Source organism: Chelonoidis abingdonii, chromosome 17 (assembly GCF_003597395.2).
Source record: "Chelonoidis abingdonii isolate Lonesome George chromosome 17, CheloAbing_2.0, whole genome shotgun sequence".
In the NCBI taxonomy this organism is placed as follows: domain Eukaryota; kingdom Metazoa; phylum Chordata; order Testudines; family Testudinidae; genus Chelonoidis; species Chelonoidis abingdonii.
Window position 1 is genome coordinate 4608203 of NC_133785.1, and position 15492 is coordinate 4623694.

The following is a 15492-nucleotide window of genomic DNA, read 5'->3' on the forward strand; positions in this document are numbered from 1 at the left end:
AACAGACCACAAACCTGTGTGTAACTTGCAGAAGACAGTATGAACAGGATGCACATTTCTTTTACAGGAACCTTATCATTTTCTCCCCCGCAGTGTTTATCCCTTATTAGTTTTTTCCCACTGACTGTGAGCTTGGTACTGTAGAAATGATCTTAGAGAAAGTACAGCTGGAGTTGTTTTACTGGTTATCTTTGAAAAGCAGACCCCTATAACAATCCTACATAATATGAAAGCCAAATCTTGTGGTCCTTACTCAAATGATGCTCCCACTGACTTTATTAATCTGTCTATTTTCAAGCAAGGAAATTACGCAGACATGTTAGAGGAAAATTAAACATATTCTTTTTTTCCATTCCAGCTTTTGAATTTGAATTAACAAGAACAGTTTCCATATTACATGATAGTTTTACCTGAGTACGGACTGAATTTCAGCACCACAGGGTTTGATACCTAATAGCAAACTCTCCCCTCTGTTTCAGTGGTGCTACTTCCCTGACTACAGCTGAGTTAGATCACTGCAAGGAGCGAGGGTATTAAGGAAAGGGGAATTTGGCCTTCTGTTGCTAATAGAAACAGAAACTAGAAGAAATTGTCAATTTTGTCCAGATAAAGATAAAATAAATGAATTAGGGGAAATTATTAAAATTTACTTTTAGGTTTTCCTCAAACTATAATATTTAGTTTCTTGCTTGAAAAGCTCACAAAATCCAGCAAACTCACCCCACAGTTTAAACAAAAATTATTCACTAGGATCCCAAGCAAAAAGGGTTATATCAGTCAGACTATTGAGCCAGCAGGACACCATCAAAACATTTGCTCCTGAAATGACACAGCTTTCAGAAAACACCTCTTTTTCCTGCTCATACTGTATGGCAATTTCTTTTTCTGCTAGTGATAACCTTTCCAGAAGAAATTACTGTGTTTCTCCCCCCTTAATTATGTATTTTTAAATCCAGAACTTTCAGTGAGTAAAAGCTACTTGTCTATGAATTTTCTGACAGCAACTAATACTGATTATCCTGTACTGAATGCACAGAAAATGCTAATGAGGACTTTTGTAAAGGAAAATCACTATGTTCTCCACATGCTCTTCATCTTTTCCCCTGGAAAACAAGTAATGAAAAACATTAAGCTTCCTCTCACGCTCAGCCTAGATATAAAACTGGTTCTTTGAAAGAGGCATTTTACTGCTCCTTTCTTTGTCTTAGAATTCATAGGCCTAATCGTGTAGCAAGTTTTGGATGTGGTGCAGCTTCAGCATTGTAACCCTAAGAGAGCACAGAGCAGCATCTCCATATTCATTTCTGGTTTCAGTGAGCGGAGGCAGGTCTGGCAGCAGTGTGCTGAGTGCTCTAACCAGCCCTTCTAAAGTGGCCATTAAAAAGACTGGCAAACTTGAAAACATACAGTACAAAATCCTCCTTTAGTGATGGTTGTCTTGACAATCCATGGAGTAGTGAGGCTGCACTCAAACATACTACTAGTGAAATAAATTGCTCTATAAAATAAATACAGCATGAACTTAGAGCTAGCTACACTTGCTTGCAAGACGATAAGACAGCCTTGAAAATTGTCATGAAAATTAAGCAATTACTGAACCCCACTTTACATGAAAAATTTATGTTACAAATTTGACTGTTTATTTAGGCATCTGAGCATCTTAAAGCTTAATGATATTTTACTGGCCCAGTAGAATTACTCTCTCACCCAGGCAAGTGGGCAAATTCAATTTTGCAAGCCTGCAATAGGAGATCTCTAATTTGCTTAAACCTTGCACAATTCCAAGAAGCAATATCTACCCTGAACAGCTTCAAGAATGCGATTAGCCCTGGTTTAATGTTGTGGAGCTGAAGTGTGGCTTGGGAGTAAGAAGGGGGTATTATTGCGTTCACTTTGTTTCACAGCCTGTGTGCATCAGCCTTGGATGAGACTGTTGATGGGGAAATGCGGACTGCATTCTATGTGGCAGTCTGGTTGTATGCATTTGGGTGCTGGATGTGCAAGATCCTATGTGTCTATAAAGGTCCTATGATGACGTCTTACAGGCCTAAAGCCACCACAGCTCAAGCCTCAGAGTACACACAGAATAAACATCTATTGTGTAAAGGAAATGAGTCAGTCTCCATGTTAGAAGTCATGTAGTCTCCTCACATAGGGCGTAGGAAGAATTTCCTAGGCTCCTTGAACAAAGTATGTAAGGATGGATGTTTTTGTGGTTAAGGCACTGGAGGAGGATTCTAGTGGTCAGGTTTCCATTCATGGTTTTACCAGAGTTCTGGTGTGACTGGTGGAAAGTCATTGAAATCTCTCAGAGCCTCACTTCCCCACTGATATAATGGAATGTAAAACAAAAAGAATATTTCTCTACCTCATGGGATGTTCTGAGGATAAAGCCACTGATGTTTGTGAGGTGCCAAAACACTGCAGTGATGTGCACTATAGACAAACATATAGGTTAATGAAGAAACCTCAAGTTTTCCTTTCTGTTCAGCATTTCAAGAGTAACATTGACTCTTGGAATGTTCTAATACCCCGAAACAGATTTCTTTTGTTTTAAACAATTCTGACATAGGGTTACATGATCCAACAGACACACAATTTAGCTTGACATTATCCTTCATCTTCATTTATTAGGGCTCTGAGGCACCAAATCATTTTGAGCTGAAATAGCAGGAAATTCATTGTGATGGTTTTTGCTCCTGAATATCTTCTCCATACCCCTATTCTTTAAACATCTACAAACCACTGCAGATTGCTTATGATAAAAGGAAACCCTGAAGTCAGACACAAAATCAAGGCTTGAACGCTTTAATTTTGGAAAGACTAGAATTCAGGGTCTCAACTGATCAATAGGTTCAGAGTCTAATGCTAAGACTCAGATATTAGGAAACCATACCACATCAGATACTGGTGGAAGACGGCAGGACCCACTTCAAAATGTCTGGATGCATAGGTCAGTTGTTCTGACTGCAATATATAGCAGAGGACAACTTATGCAAAATATAATACTTACTGCAAGACAGCATAATAACTTGCATGAAGGCCCCTTCATAAAGAACATGAGCAGAATTATAACGGTAGTAGTGATATTTTAATTATTATGGACCCAAATCTAATCTCAGGTACCGTCATATAAATCTAGACTAAGGTAGTCAAAGGAGACCCTTTGGTACGGAATTTGTATAAGACCAAAATAAAAAATCTAATCAAATGAACGGTCTAGATCTATGATATTCTGGTGCAACTGAGCTCAGCACTTGCCCCCTTGTATTCGATACCAGATACATACAAAATGCAAATGGTACTAGATGTTCTCACAAATGCGCAATGCTTGGCATGCAGAGCTAGTCACATCTTCTTAGAAGGCAGATCTGTTTTGTTAGTGGTGGGACAAAAGGCACCAGGAAGGTATAGCACATGGACATGCAGACAGCATAGTGTCCCTGGAAGAATATTGTGTGTCTGTTAGGAAATTAAGTGTGTTAAAAGAAATCATGTATCTAGTGGTGCAAGTAGATTTTAACTCTTACTGGTACAGTACCGACCCCCCCTGCCCATCTTCACAAAAAATGTTCCATGATTAGAGCCCTGTGTGGATACAAATTTATACCCATGGATGTGGATATCCCAGATAGAAATCGGTATCCACTGAACTGCAGGGCTCTCCTGGGAACTACAGTGGTGAAAGGAGCAGCATGTGGGGCTGCCACTCCCAGGAGCCAGTGCCCTGCGCTGGCAGCTCCTCTGCCGTGGCTGTATCATCCCTAGCCCTGCCCCCAGCCCTCCCACGCAGCTGCATCTTCTGTCTGGGGTGTGTACAGCCCCACCAGAGGACAGGGTTGGGAGTGGGCCTGGGGGCAGTACAGCTGTGCCAAAGAAAGGAGCAGAATGTGGAGCCGCCACTACAGTTCCCAGGAGAGCCGTGTGGTTCAGTGGATACCAATTTCTGTTTGCGGATATCCAGAGGTATAAATTTGTATCCACGCAGGGCTGTACAATTCATTCTTGAAAATGTGTCTTTCTTGTCCGGTGTACTGGCAATAAATGTCTTAATGGTACGGCGTACCTGAACATACTGGCTTACTTGCACCACTGCATGTACCTTATTTTATGCTCTATCAATGGCAGATTTGTTTGGGCAAATTGATGAGATGATGTCCATGCCATGTTCAATAACAGAAATTTCCCTTTTGCTTCCTCCCATTCTGTGACAGAAGAGCTTTAAGAGTCAGCCTCATGGATTATTTTATTAGCACTCCCAAATCAGGCCTACTGACCCTATTAATACATACTAGATTTTGCAAGTTATTTCTCCAGTATCAGTTAGCCCTTATATAAAATAGCTACCTTAGAGAAATTCCTAGATAAAATGTAAAACTAACACATCTTTTCCTGATGGCTTTGTTCACTTGGAGCTCTGGAACTACACAAAATGCATTTATTAGTAGTTCAAAAGCAGCAATTAAAAAAAAATTGTTATCTTGAAAAAATGATGTACACTTGCCTTAGCTTGGGAAAAAAAAAACATACAAGAAAACAATGCACTAGCCCCACTTGTTTCCCCTCAGTTATACCATGTAATGGAGGCATACATTTACTGCAAAGATGTGGACATATAATGCCCTATGTGCTGACAAATTTTGTTTTGGAGGCAGAGGAGACAGGAGAATTGCAAAACCTTAGTGACCTTGGTTTGGTTTTGTGAGATCAAAACCTGGGCTTGGTCTCAATTTGTAAAGTCTTTTCTAACTGTCCATCTGCGTGCATGTTCTTTGCAAAGCATACCTGGAATCACTGACGGTTTTGACACAATAAAACAAATATTCTCATGAAAATCTGTTTACAATAGTTCAGTGAGTGGCTTTATATAGAGTTTGGGCAAAGGGAGATGAGCAGAAAAGGGGAAAGCGCTAGGATTTCCAGTCATAACTATTGTCTTTATAGAGTGCCTGGTGATAAAGATACTATAATAGTGCCAGTTGTTATAAGACTATTGCCTGGAAATACAAGGAGGTACATCAGGGAATTTACAGCATCTCTTTGTTAGGAGGTTCAACAAAATAACACTGGGAATTGAAGGTGTAAGTCAAGAAAAACAGTGCAATAAGAACAATATGTTAGCAGTGCATAGTATTTGGTTCACGTAATATGAACTTACTATCTTTCATGCTCCCACTGGGTAAAGATAATGGACATATTGAATATTAATCATCAGGTCTAATTTTTAAAAAGGATTTGGGGAAACAGTTTTATAAAACAATTATACAAAAACGTCAATTTATCTGTCTCCCCTGTGCATTTCTAAATGGACCCCAAACTAAAGAACAGATATTTTATTAAGAGTGTTATTGACACTGTTCATAAAGAATTCTCCATTCCTTTTTCAGCTGTTAGATTTTTTCTCTCTTTTTTCCTCCATTTACTACTCCCTAAATCCTCCTTGTTGTCATCTGCTCAGGGGAAGTAATCCCAAAAGACACAATGTATTGCATTAAACCTGCCCCTGGCACAAAGATTTACTTAATCCGGTACAATGTCTGCTGCAATGATTGTTTCTGGTAACTCCCTCCCAGTGAATGCCTCTTCACACACCAGCCACATGATGCCCTGTGCTAAAATAAGGTTGCAGAGCAGTAGGGAAAAGGCAAAACCAGAAACTGTATCTGAGTGATGATACAGATTGGTTAACTGTGTGCAAGCCAATCCATGATTATTTGAATGGCACTGAAGTTAGGACTGAGTATCACCCAGTGCTCTTATGCCTGTGATGGGGAGAGTGAAGGGACAGGGACGTTTTAGAAAGATTTTACTGTACTCTTTAGGAACCCATACTCATTTGACCACTTTACTTACAGTAATTCACATGCTTTGAACACCAGGAGATTAAATAGCCATAGGGTCCTTTAGTTTGAATTATTTCAAACAGAATGGACAGCTTTCAATTACTTTCTGGTTCAAATAAGGTTAGGCACAGCACCAGCTGCAAAACACATGTCCTCTCACAGACCAACTCAAAAGGCAGGCTTTCTTGAAAACAATCCTCAGCTTTTTATTTTAAGAGAAAGTGATTCTGCCCCAGATTAACCAAACGGAGCACGCATCTTTGATGCATTCTTTAATGTGTAACTGTATGACAAGGAGCAGACGTGCCCCTTTAATATCTAATGTTAATGGTGCCAACATTTTTTTTAGATTAAATACAGCAATCAAAGTAAAATGGAAGGAAGGTATTGCAAAGGTTTACATGAAAGCACCTTCTGATGTTTACACACGTGCTCTTCGTGGAATGCTGAGCAAGGGAAAAACCACAGGAATCCAGATGCAACCATCAGCACCACTCATTAAAAAGTGGTTTATAACCACCACAAAAGGCCAAACCTCCCTTCAGCATAGGATGGTGTTTTACAGGAATTAGTGTGTTTTTTTCATATGTGCACACACAGACACATGCGCATGCGTGCACGCACACAAACAATGTGAGTGAGAATGCACAGTGTTTAATATCGGAAGCTTTCAAGTACCTCATGTTTGTAGGGAGGGGAAAACTATCCTTTATTTTCTCTGATACTATGTGTGAGGATTGGTAAAAAATCAATTCATTAGATAAAGCCTTTCCCAGCTTTGTATGATAAATTAAGATTGTATGCTGTGCGCTTGGTGTTTCGTAACAGAAAAGATGTTGAGGTTGCTATTTGTGTTTTATACTGAATGGATATATTAATTTACAGTACCTTAGTGGATCAGTTGAGATGCTGCTTCTTGTTTCCAACGAGGTCCTGAGATAGTAGTAAAAGAATAAAGTTACAAAATATTAAAACAATGATTTGACAAAGTATTAAAAACACAAAAGTCATCAAAAGTTTTAAATTGATAGGTTTTTCTTGCAAGGATTATTACTAGTTTTTAATTCACATTTTTATAACAACAATGGGCTTTTTAAAAAAAATATGAATTTATTTAGAAAAAAGAATTGACAGTGAGTCTCATGTTTATAATGGTATATGTTGAAGAAATGTTTTCAACATAGTTAGGGAGACAAGGTGGGTGAGGTAATATCCAGGGCTGGCGCAACCCATTAGACAACTTAGGAGGTTGCCTGGGGCGCTAACATTTGGGGGGTGGCGACTGCGGTGGCCGGACCTTCTGCTGCCTCTGTTGGGGGTGGCATTTCAGGGGCAGGACCTTCCGCCGCCTAGGGCGGCAAAAAAGCTGGCGGCGCTCCTGGTAATATCTTTTATTGAACCAACTTCTGTTGGTGAGAGAGACAAGACACAGAACTCTTCTAATAAAAGATATTACCTCACTCACCTTGTCTTTCTAATATCCTAGGACCAACACAGCTACAACAACACTGCATTAAACAGTTAGGCATTTTTGTTTTACTAGGCATATTTGTGGTCATGTCTCAATGTTTTAAAAACATTGCTAGAGAGCATATGAAATATACAGCAAAAACACTTGAAATTCATACAAACGTACATTTACACAAACTTAAATCTTCTGGCTAAGGCTGGATGAAAGAATACCTTTTTGTGGGCTTTTCTTCCTGTTTTTGTCAAAATCTTTCATGAAAATGTATAGCTTGTTTAGGCTAAAAACTGACTTGGAAACCAAAACAAATTTTTTGGTGTTTGGAAACCCAAGTGGTTTCAAAAATTGATTTTTTTAAATACCAAATTAAAAAAAACAAAACAGAAATAAAATATTTTTAACCAAAAACATTTTGATCTCCAGGTTTTCCTAAATAAACAAATAGATGAATACATGGAATCTATTATTGAAATATATTTTTGTGAATATATTCATTTGCAATGAAAAGCCAGTTTTCTCTGAAAATATTTTTTGATGAAAACATTCCAACCAGCTCTGTTTTGGACTTTTTTCCATTTGTGTTAGAGGTGAGAGAAGAGGAAGCTTTCATACAGCTGCTACTATTGTTTTATGTCCTACAGCTATCAATATATTTTACTTTACAGAGCATTTCAGAACACTGCCCTCTGTTATTCAGCCTTGCATTGGAACTGTCAGCAATGAAAATCAGAGCTCATCCCAGCATCTTTGATATCAGCCTAGCAACTTTGGAATAGAAAGCACTGATATGTACATATGTATATGCTAGAACTGGGCAAAACCCTTGTCAACTTTAAAAATTACACAAATGAACCGCAGACAATCAAATCGTCTGCTCCTCTTAGAACTCCTGACTTCTTTCCATATAAAATAATCTGAATTAACCAGTTAAATCACATAGTGGACTTGGAACTTGTTCCAGATCTTAACTTCCTTCCACCAACTTGAAAACTTAATGCTGACATTAAGTCTCCCCACATGAGTAAGTCCCATTATCATTAATTGTCACCGTTCTATTGTTGCTCTATGTGGAAGCCCCATTGACTTTAAAGAGAGCTCTGTGCAGAGAGGAACTACAGAATTATCACAATGATCATATTAATGGAAAAGCAGAGCTGGGTCTGTGTGGTTTACATGTGCGCACTGATGGGGGAGTAGTTCCTTTCATTCCCAATATACCCAACCATGCAAAAATAGAACAGCTGCATGCAATAAGGAGACAGGCTAAATTCTTCTATGAGAGCCTCATTTAATTTTACTCTTATACTCTGCTTTCATGAGTGGTTTGCCTGGACAGATGAGAGAGGAGAATTTTGCCCAGAGGGCGTCCCTGATTAAGGATTTGCTGGCTTTTCTCACATTTGGTCACACTTTTACCATTATTTATTATTGGAATGGGCACTCTTTAAAATACTTGTCAATTGCATTAGCTAACTAAATAGCTTTACCTCAGTCTTTGCAGTATTCTAGGTCTTCCCTACAAGATAGATACAGGAAAGGTTAAGGTTAGTCTGCTGCAAGTATGGAGGTAACCACAGCCATTTATCTAAGTTAAATGAGTATGTTTTTAAGAGTGGCATTTTATATTTACTATTTACCTGGGCTATAGACATGCATGGCACTTACATTTAATCCATTCTAACACACAATTTGATCTTAGCAGAAAAAACAGAAAGGAAGTCAAATTTTTACAGATTTATTTATCCCAAATACCATAATGACTCCTCCTCTGTGAGAAGATATATATTTGAAAATGTTTATTTTATTCTTACCTGCTTATATGCAAATAACTGACACACAGCCAAACTTCTCCACATAAACTTTTTATGGCCAAGCAATGAGCCTGTGGTCTATGAAGGCTTATGAAAGCAAAACTGAAATTGCCTTCACTAGATTGTATTGCTGTAAATTGATTGTACTTTCTCAGTTTCGGTGCTGAGATTAATATGTTTACAGAAATAACTTGGGCTTTATTAGGGAGTGACAGCAAGAAAGGTAGAAGCACTGTGTATGCAAAATTCAGCTCTTCAAGAATAGAAGAAAACCATATTGTCCAAATAGCCTTTAACTACATAACATACATAGCTTTAAAATGCCTTTTAAGTGCTTTTTCCACCCTGTAATTTGTTTGCTTTCAGCACAGTTCAAGATTTGTGAATAGTAATGAATTTTGAGGGGGTGGTTTACATATGTTTGCCTTGTGGCTCTTTGTTAGTTTGACAATTGAACAGGGTGAACTTAATTTACTAGTAATTTAGTTTATTGCTTAACACAGTCTTCATGTGGAAGTGTCAGCCTGCTCTGTGATCATGATTCTGTCTTACTTTCAACTGAATATTTTACAATCTGTATTAACTGGTTTTGGCCCTTGTTACTATAAATAAATATTTAACAGTCTCTCAGCATCTTTGTGCAGGGACAATATGCTGTGCATAGTGAAGAGATGGTAATGAAACACTAAGCCACACTGATTAGCGTGCGGCCCCAGTGGAACCTTGATTGTGCAGAATGACATTGAACGTGTTGTGACCTTAGGGACTTGGAACCCAGTCACAAGTAGCAGGAGTATAGATTCATTAAAAATAGCATGTTTTCTTTCTAAATTCAGACACAGAGAAAGGTAGACTCTTCAAATAATTAGAAACATAGACTCAGGAGAAAGATTTTAGCGTGCGATGAATTGTTTCCATTCCCCTACTCCACTTTTCTATTAAAGATTTCTATAATGCAGGGGTAGGCAACCTATGGCACACATGCCAAAGTCAGGATGCGAGCTGATTTTCAGTGGCACTCACACTGCCCGGGTCCTGGCCACCGGTCCAGGGGACTCTGCATTTTAATTTAATTTTAAATGAAGCTTCTTAAACATTTTAAAAACCTTATTTACTTTATATACAACAATAGTTTAGTTATATATTATATTATAGATTTATAGGAAGAGACCTTCTAAAAAACATTAAAATGTATGACCTGCACGAGGAACCTTAAATTAGAGTGACTAAATGAAGACTCAGCACACCACTTCTGAAAGGTTGCCAACCCCTGCTATAGTGTTTTGAAAGATTCAAGAACTGTTTCTGGGGCTGTGAAGCAATTTGGCTGAAAGGATCAGTCTATACTGGTAAAATGTTCTAGAAATTTCCCACTGCTACTAACACCAGTTCATTTCCAGAGTTTTAACCACCATATCATCTAACTCTGCTCAGAGCATATCTAATCAATGTGGTGCTTATGACAGCAACAGTAGCTGGCAACCTGTCTGTGCTACAGCTGCCATTGTTGCAAATACAAATAGGGCTGAACTAGTGTTAGTACTGGTGGGAAATATTTAGAAAACTCCCCTAGTTTAGACAAGGTTTGGTGGGGCTGGATAAGCAAGCAACTAGAGGCCCATGGGTATTGTTAATAATAAAGGGTCTGAGCTGACATAGGTAGACCAGGCTGTAACTCCACAAATTCTGTCAACAGCAAACAGGGGAACTTCTCAATAGAGCTCTGAGTGAAAGAGGCTGGAACATCGGGCCGCTGGTAAGTCTCAAACATGTGAAGTAACTTCTCTGAAAAAATAACATTACTGAGATAAAGAATGGATACAGAATCAAAGTAACCCCTTGTGGAAGCTGTGCTACATTCATTTTTCTAGATGAAGGTCTGTAGGACAAAATCTGTATTTAACTGAAGGACAAGATGGACTTAAACAGCAGTTTCAGGCATTTGAATAAACAAGGAAACCAAAAGGAAGGCAGCACAAAGAGAAGGAAACCTCAGACAGAGTCCTCAGTTGGGATACCAAAAAGAAAATTGTACATTGTGGTAACTATGAGGAACAATAAGAAGAGAAAGCAAATATCAGGGGAGTCTCTCAACCACTCCAGTGGTTATTCTGCTCTTGATGAGAAGCAGAAACAGGATAACAGGGCAAAAGACACTAGCCACTTCAGCAGACCAGAAGCAAGCACTGAAGAGGAACCAGCAAAAAGGATTGGTCCAATACATAGGTAGCGCAAATAAAGAAAACACAACCATGGACTGTACCTAGGATTGCCCACTTTCTATTTGCAGAAAACCGAACACCCATGCCACGCACCCTGCCCTGCCCCTTCTCAGAGGCCCTCCCCCCTCCATCCAACACCCCCCCTGTCGCTCACCCTCTCCCACCCTCGATCATTCACTCATTTTCACCAGGCTGGAGCAGGGGGGTTGCGGTGCGGGCTCTGGTTGGAGGTGCGGGCTCTGGGGTGGGGATGAGGAGTTTGGGGTGCAGGAGGGGGAACTAGGCTTGGGGGTATGGCCGAGGGGTTTGGAGTGTGGGAGGGGGCTCTGGGCTGCACCAGGGGGTTGGGGTGTAGGAGGAGGTATGGGATCTGGGCTGAGGGTGCGGGATCCAGAGTGGGGCCAGAAATGAGGGGTTCAGGTGCGAGAGGGGGCTCTGGCCTGGGGCAAGATGTTGGGGCATGGGAGGGGGTGTGGGCTCGGGCAGCTCTTTCCTCAGGCGGCTCTTGGAAGCAGCGACATGTCCTTTTCCCTCCTAGGAGCAGGGGCGGCCAGATGGCTCTGCATGCTGCCCCCAGCCACAGGCGCTTCCCCATCAGCTACCATTGGCCACAGTTCCTGGCCAATGGGAGCTGCAGAACTGGTGGTCAGGGTGGGGCGGAGACAACACGTGGAGCCTCCTTGGCCGCACCTGCAACTATGAGTGGGAGGACATGTTGCTGCTTCCAAGAGCCACATGGAGCTGGGTAGGGAACGTGCCAGCCCTGCCAATTGGACTTTTAACGGTCCAGTCAGTGGTGTTGACCGGAGCTGCCAGGTCCCTTTTTGACCAGGGGTTCTGGTAAAAAAAAACCAGGCATCTGGCAACCCTAACGGTCCCCAAAGAATCAGGATAAAAGATATTATGGTAGGGGGAAGGCTAGTCCAAAGAATGCTAGAGAATTTCCACTTAGTACCTATACAAGAAATAAACTTGAAAATAATCAGAGCTATTTCTAAGCTATTGAATAATCTCCCAAGGGAAGGGGCGAAAGCACCAGTATATGAGATGGTAAAACGGCACTGGACAGTAGAATATGTGGTGCAGGATAACCTTGCAGTGGCAGGGAAATGGATTAGATACCCCAAGGGTCTTTTTCCATCTTCAGTTTCTATAGAGTTTGCAAGGGCCTTTTGCGTAGGAAGCAGAGGAAGTCTGCACTGGCTTTAGTGGTTAGTCACTGTCAAGTAGTTTGGAACACATGCCTGCTTGTGCAGGTCTTTTGCAAAGTGGATCATGTATGCACTGTAACATCCAGGCTGGCACAAAGGCCTGTGTCCAATTAGATTTTTTCTGATCTAATGTGTTCACATGGAGCTTGAAGAACAGGTGCAGCACAGTCTATTCTGAGCCCAAAAGAGTCTTATGAAAACCTGAATTCAGCTAAGCTTTAACTATAACTTTGCTGTGAGCTCATTGTCTTTCTCCATTCACCAGCAGAAAGAAAAAGGGGACATTAGGCCTCCACTGCAAAGTACTACATAGGGGGAAATAATGTTCCTGACAGCTATCAAATTAGATGTAACAGCATCGGTCAATTTGTCTTTTAATATTTAAACAAGAGTCAGTCAGCATCTTTATCTACAATGCCATATAGTTCCAAAGATTCAGTGGGGACACAAATAGCTTCTTCAAGTGTTGCGCATGGCAACAGACACCAACACCTACTACCAACCCCCATATTCTTCAATTACATATTTAAATGTAACTGCTGTATGATAAACCTGTCTGGGCATGTATCTATTAGAATTTCTAATCCCCAATAAATATAGTGTTCAATATCTATTGCCAAACGTTTTATCAAAATCTAAATGATATACTTAGACCCGGATTTCTCAAACTTCATTGCACCGAGATCCTTTTCTGACAAAAAAATTTACTTCATGACCCCGGGAAGGGGGACTGAAGCCCGAGCCATGCCGCCCAGGGATGGGTGTGTGTGGAGGGGTGAAGCTTGAGGGCTTCAGCCCTAGGCAGACTGTAATGTCAGCCCCAGAGCTGAAGCCAAAGCCTGAGACCTGGCACCCAGAGGTGAAGCTAAAGCCTGAGCCCTGCTGCCCAGGGTTGAAGCCCTTGGGCTTTGGCTTCAGCCCCAGCCCCCAGCAAGTTTACCACCACCTGGGCCACCCCACTAAAATGGGGTCACGACCCACAGTTTGAGAACCACTGAGGTAGACCATTGTTTGTGTGTTTTCAGACTATAAATACAGTCTCACCCACAAGTCTTGTATTCTAGCAACATTACAAAGAAAGTTATTTTTAAATCAAACAATGGGACCAGACAAAAATGGTCTGTCCTGTATAAACACAGAAGAGACAATGCCTTGAGAGTTTACAGTCTTAATCTTGCTTTCTTTATCTGTAGTAGTATGAAAGAAATTCACCGAACACCACTATTGACCTGGAGATGAACACAGTAAGACACAGACACAACAATATGGGTTAAACGCAGAGGCTGCAACCTTACAAAAGTGTTCATTAACAAATTAATTTGGCGTAATGGCACTTCAAAAAACAGACAACAGAAGAGCTTAACTGTGGATTTCAGCATGACCACAATAGCCATTGACAGAAGCAAATGGGAGGAGGAGGTCATTTCCCCTTACCCACCAGCTAAGGAAATGGGCTCAGGACACATGTCTCAGACTCATATGAGGTATGGTGTTAAGATGGGGGAACCCAAGCTGCAGAGACTGTCACTCCCTTTATCCCAAACCAGTGGCCAGGACCAATGCCTGAATAACTCCCCGGGCTGAGGTTCAGGCACTCAAGCGATGCATATGAACCTGCAATCTGCTCTGGAAACCCTTTAAAGGTTGTGACAACAGCTTGTATCCCCAGCCAGGCCAGACAGCCTGGATGCTGAGTAAAAAACCCCATAAAACTGTTTGCCAGACCTCAAGAAAGGCAATTGACCACACAGATGATCCAAGAGATCCAGCACATCTGTCTAGGGGATGGAAGAGGGGGCAGGAAGTCTGGGTGCCAATTTAGGCTTCCTGCACCTGAGAGACTTCCTACACAATGCCAAGGAGCCAATCAGCTCCCTGCATCCCCTGAAATGACCAATAGGACCATAGGGGGAAGGAACAAAGCCTGATCCCATCATTGTCCCCCTCACACTCCTGCCTGAGACAGGGATGGCAGACAGCCCATGTGAATGAACAGCAAGCACTGCAGGAAGGGATGAGATAGAGAATCAGCTGCCACAGACCCCATAATGCAGACTTCTGACTTGTCTTGCCCTATCAGAATCCTGCTGAAGCAAGTGAGATAGGCAATTTAGTACATGATCCATAGCTTCTATATATATATATGGCTGGAACCTCAACCCATCATAGGTCCCCTCTGTAATACTCTGGAAGTGTCATGGGGACTCAAAGATGCCTTAAGGCAGTAACTTTGGATTCTGCTAACAGAGGGGAATCTTCCAGTGCTACCTGCCTCTGCCCCCCCTTCCCTCACAGAGTACGGGATGTTCCAGTATGAGCTGGACTTGAGATTGAACCACAACTTCACAGCCATTCCACCAGTACTCATGCAAACCACTGCAGAGTGTTTATGATTTTGTGCAGGTCTTCGGCACCTAGATGAACGTCTCCCTTAAATAAGCTTGTCTTCCCTCAGTGGGGACTGCCTTCTTAAAGATTCCTTTTCAACACGATCCTGTTTGATCACACAAAGCAGGGTCGAGAAAAAACTAGCTTCCTCCATTAGAAAACACTGGAAATCACAAAGCTGTATCGTCAAATTGTTCAGATAACATTTCCTTTTTATTCTATTTAGGAGGCATTTGTGTAATTCAATCTTCTTTGTGATTAGATATAATGATTTTAATGTGTCCTGTTACATAACATTTTTCCTTTAAGCTTTCACTGTAGTCTATAGTGTCACGAGGGGAGAGACTTTTAGGGACTGATCAGCATAAGATAATGGCAAGGGCAAATCTAATAGCCAAGTACTAACCCTGTGCTGTGTTACAAACTTCTTTATACTATGTGATGTACCATGAAGAGTATTTCTTTTAAAGCAGCAAAGAGTCCTGTGGCACCCTATAGACTAACAGACATTTTGGAGCATGAGCTTTCGTGGGTGAATACCCACTTCGT

At 41.0% G+C, this 15492-nt stretch overlaps 1 protein-coding gene across 3 annotated transcripts in view; it reads right to left on the reverse strand.

The window, feature by feature from the left end:
• The window catches only part of IQSEC1 (IQ motif and Sec7 domain ArfGEF 1), a 722374-nt gene that overhangs the window by 244781 nt on the left and 462101 nt on the right, over positions 1 to 15492 (reverse strand). For all 3 annotated transcript variants that reach the window (XM_075073331.1, XM_075073330.1, XM_075073332.1), the window contains exon 3: positions 6732 to 6776. In XM_075073331.1, coding sequence (XP_074929432.1) covers positions 6732 to 6776 — 45 coding nt within the window. The remainder of the gene's footprint in view (positions 1 to 6731; positions 6777 to 15492) is intronic.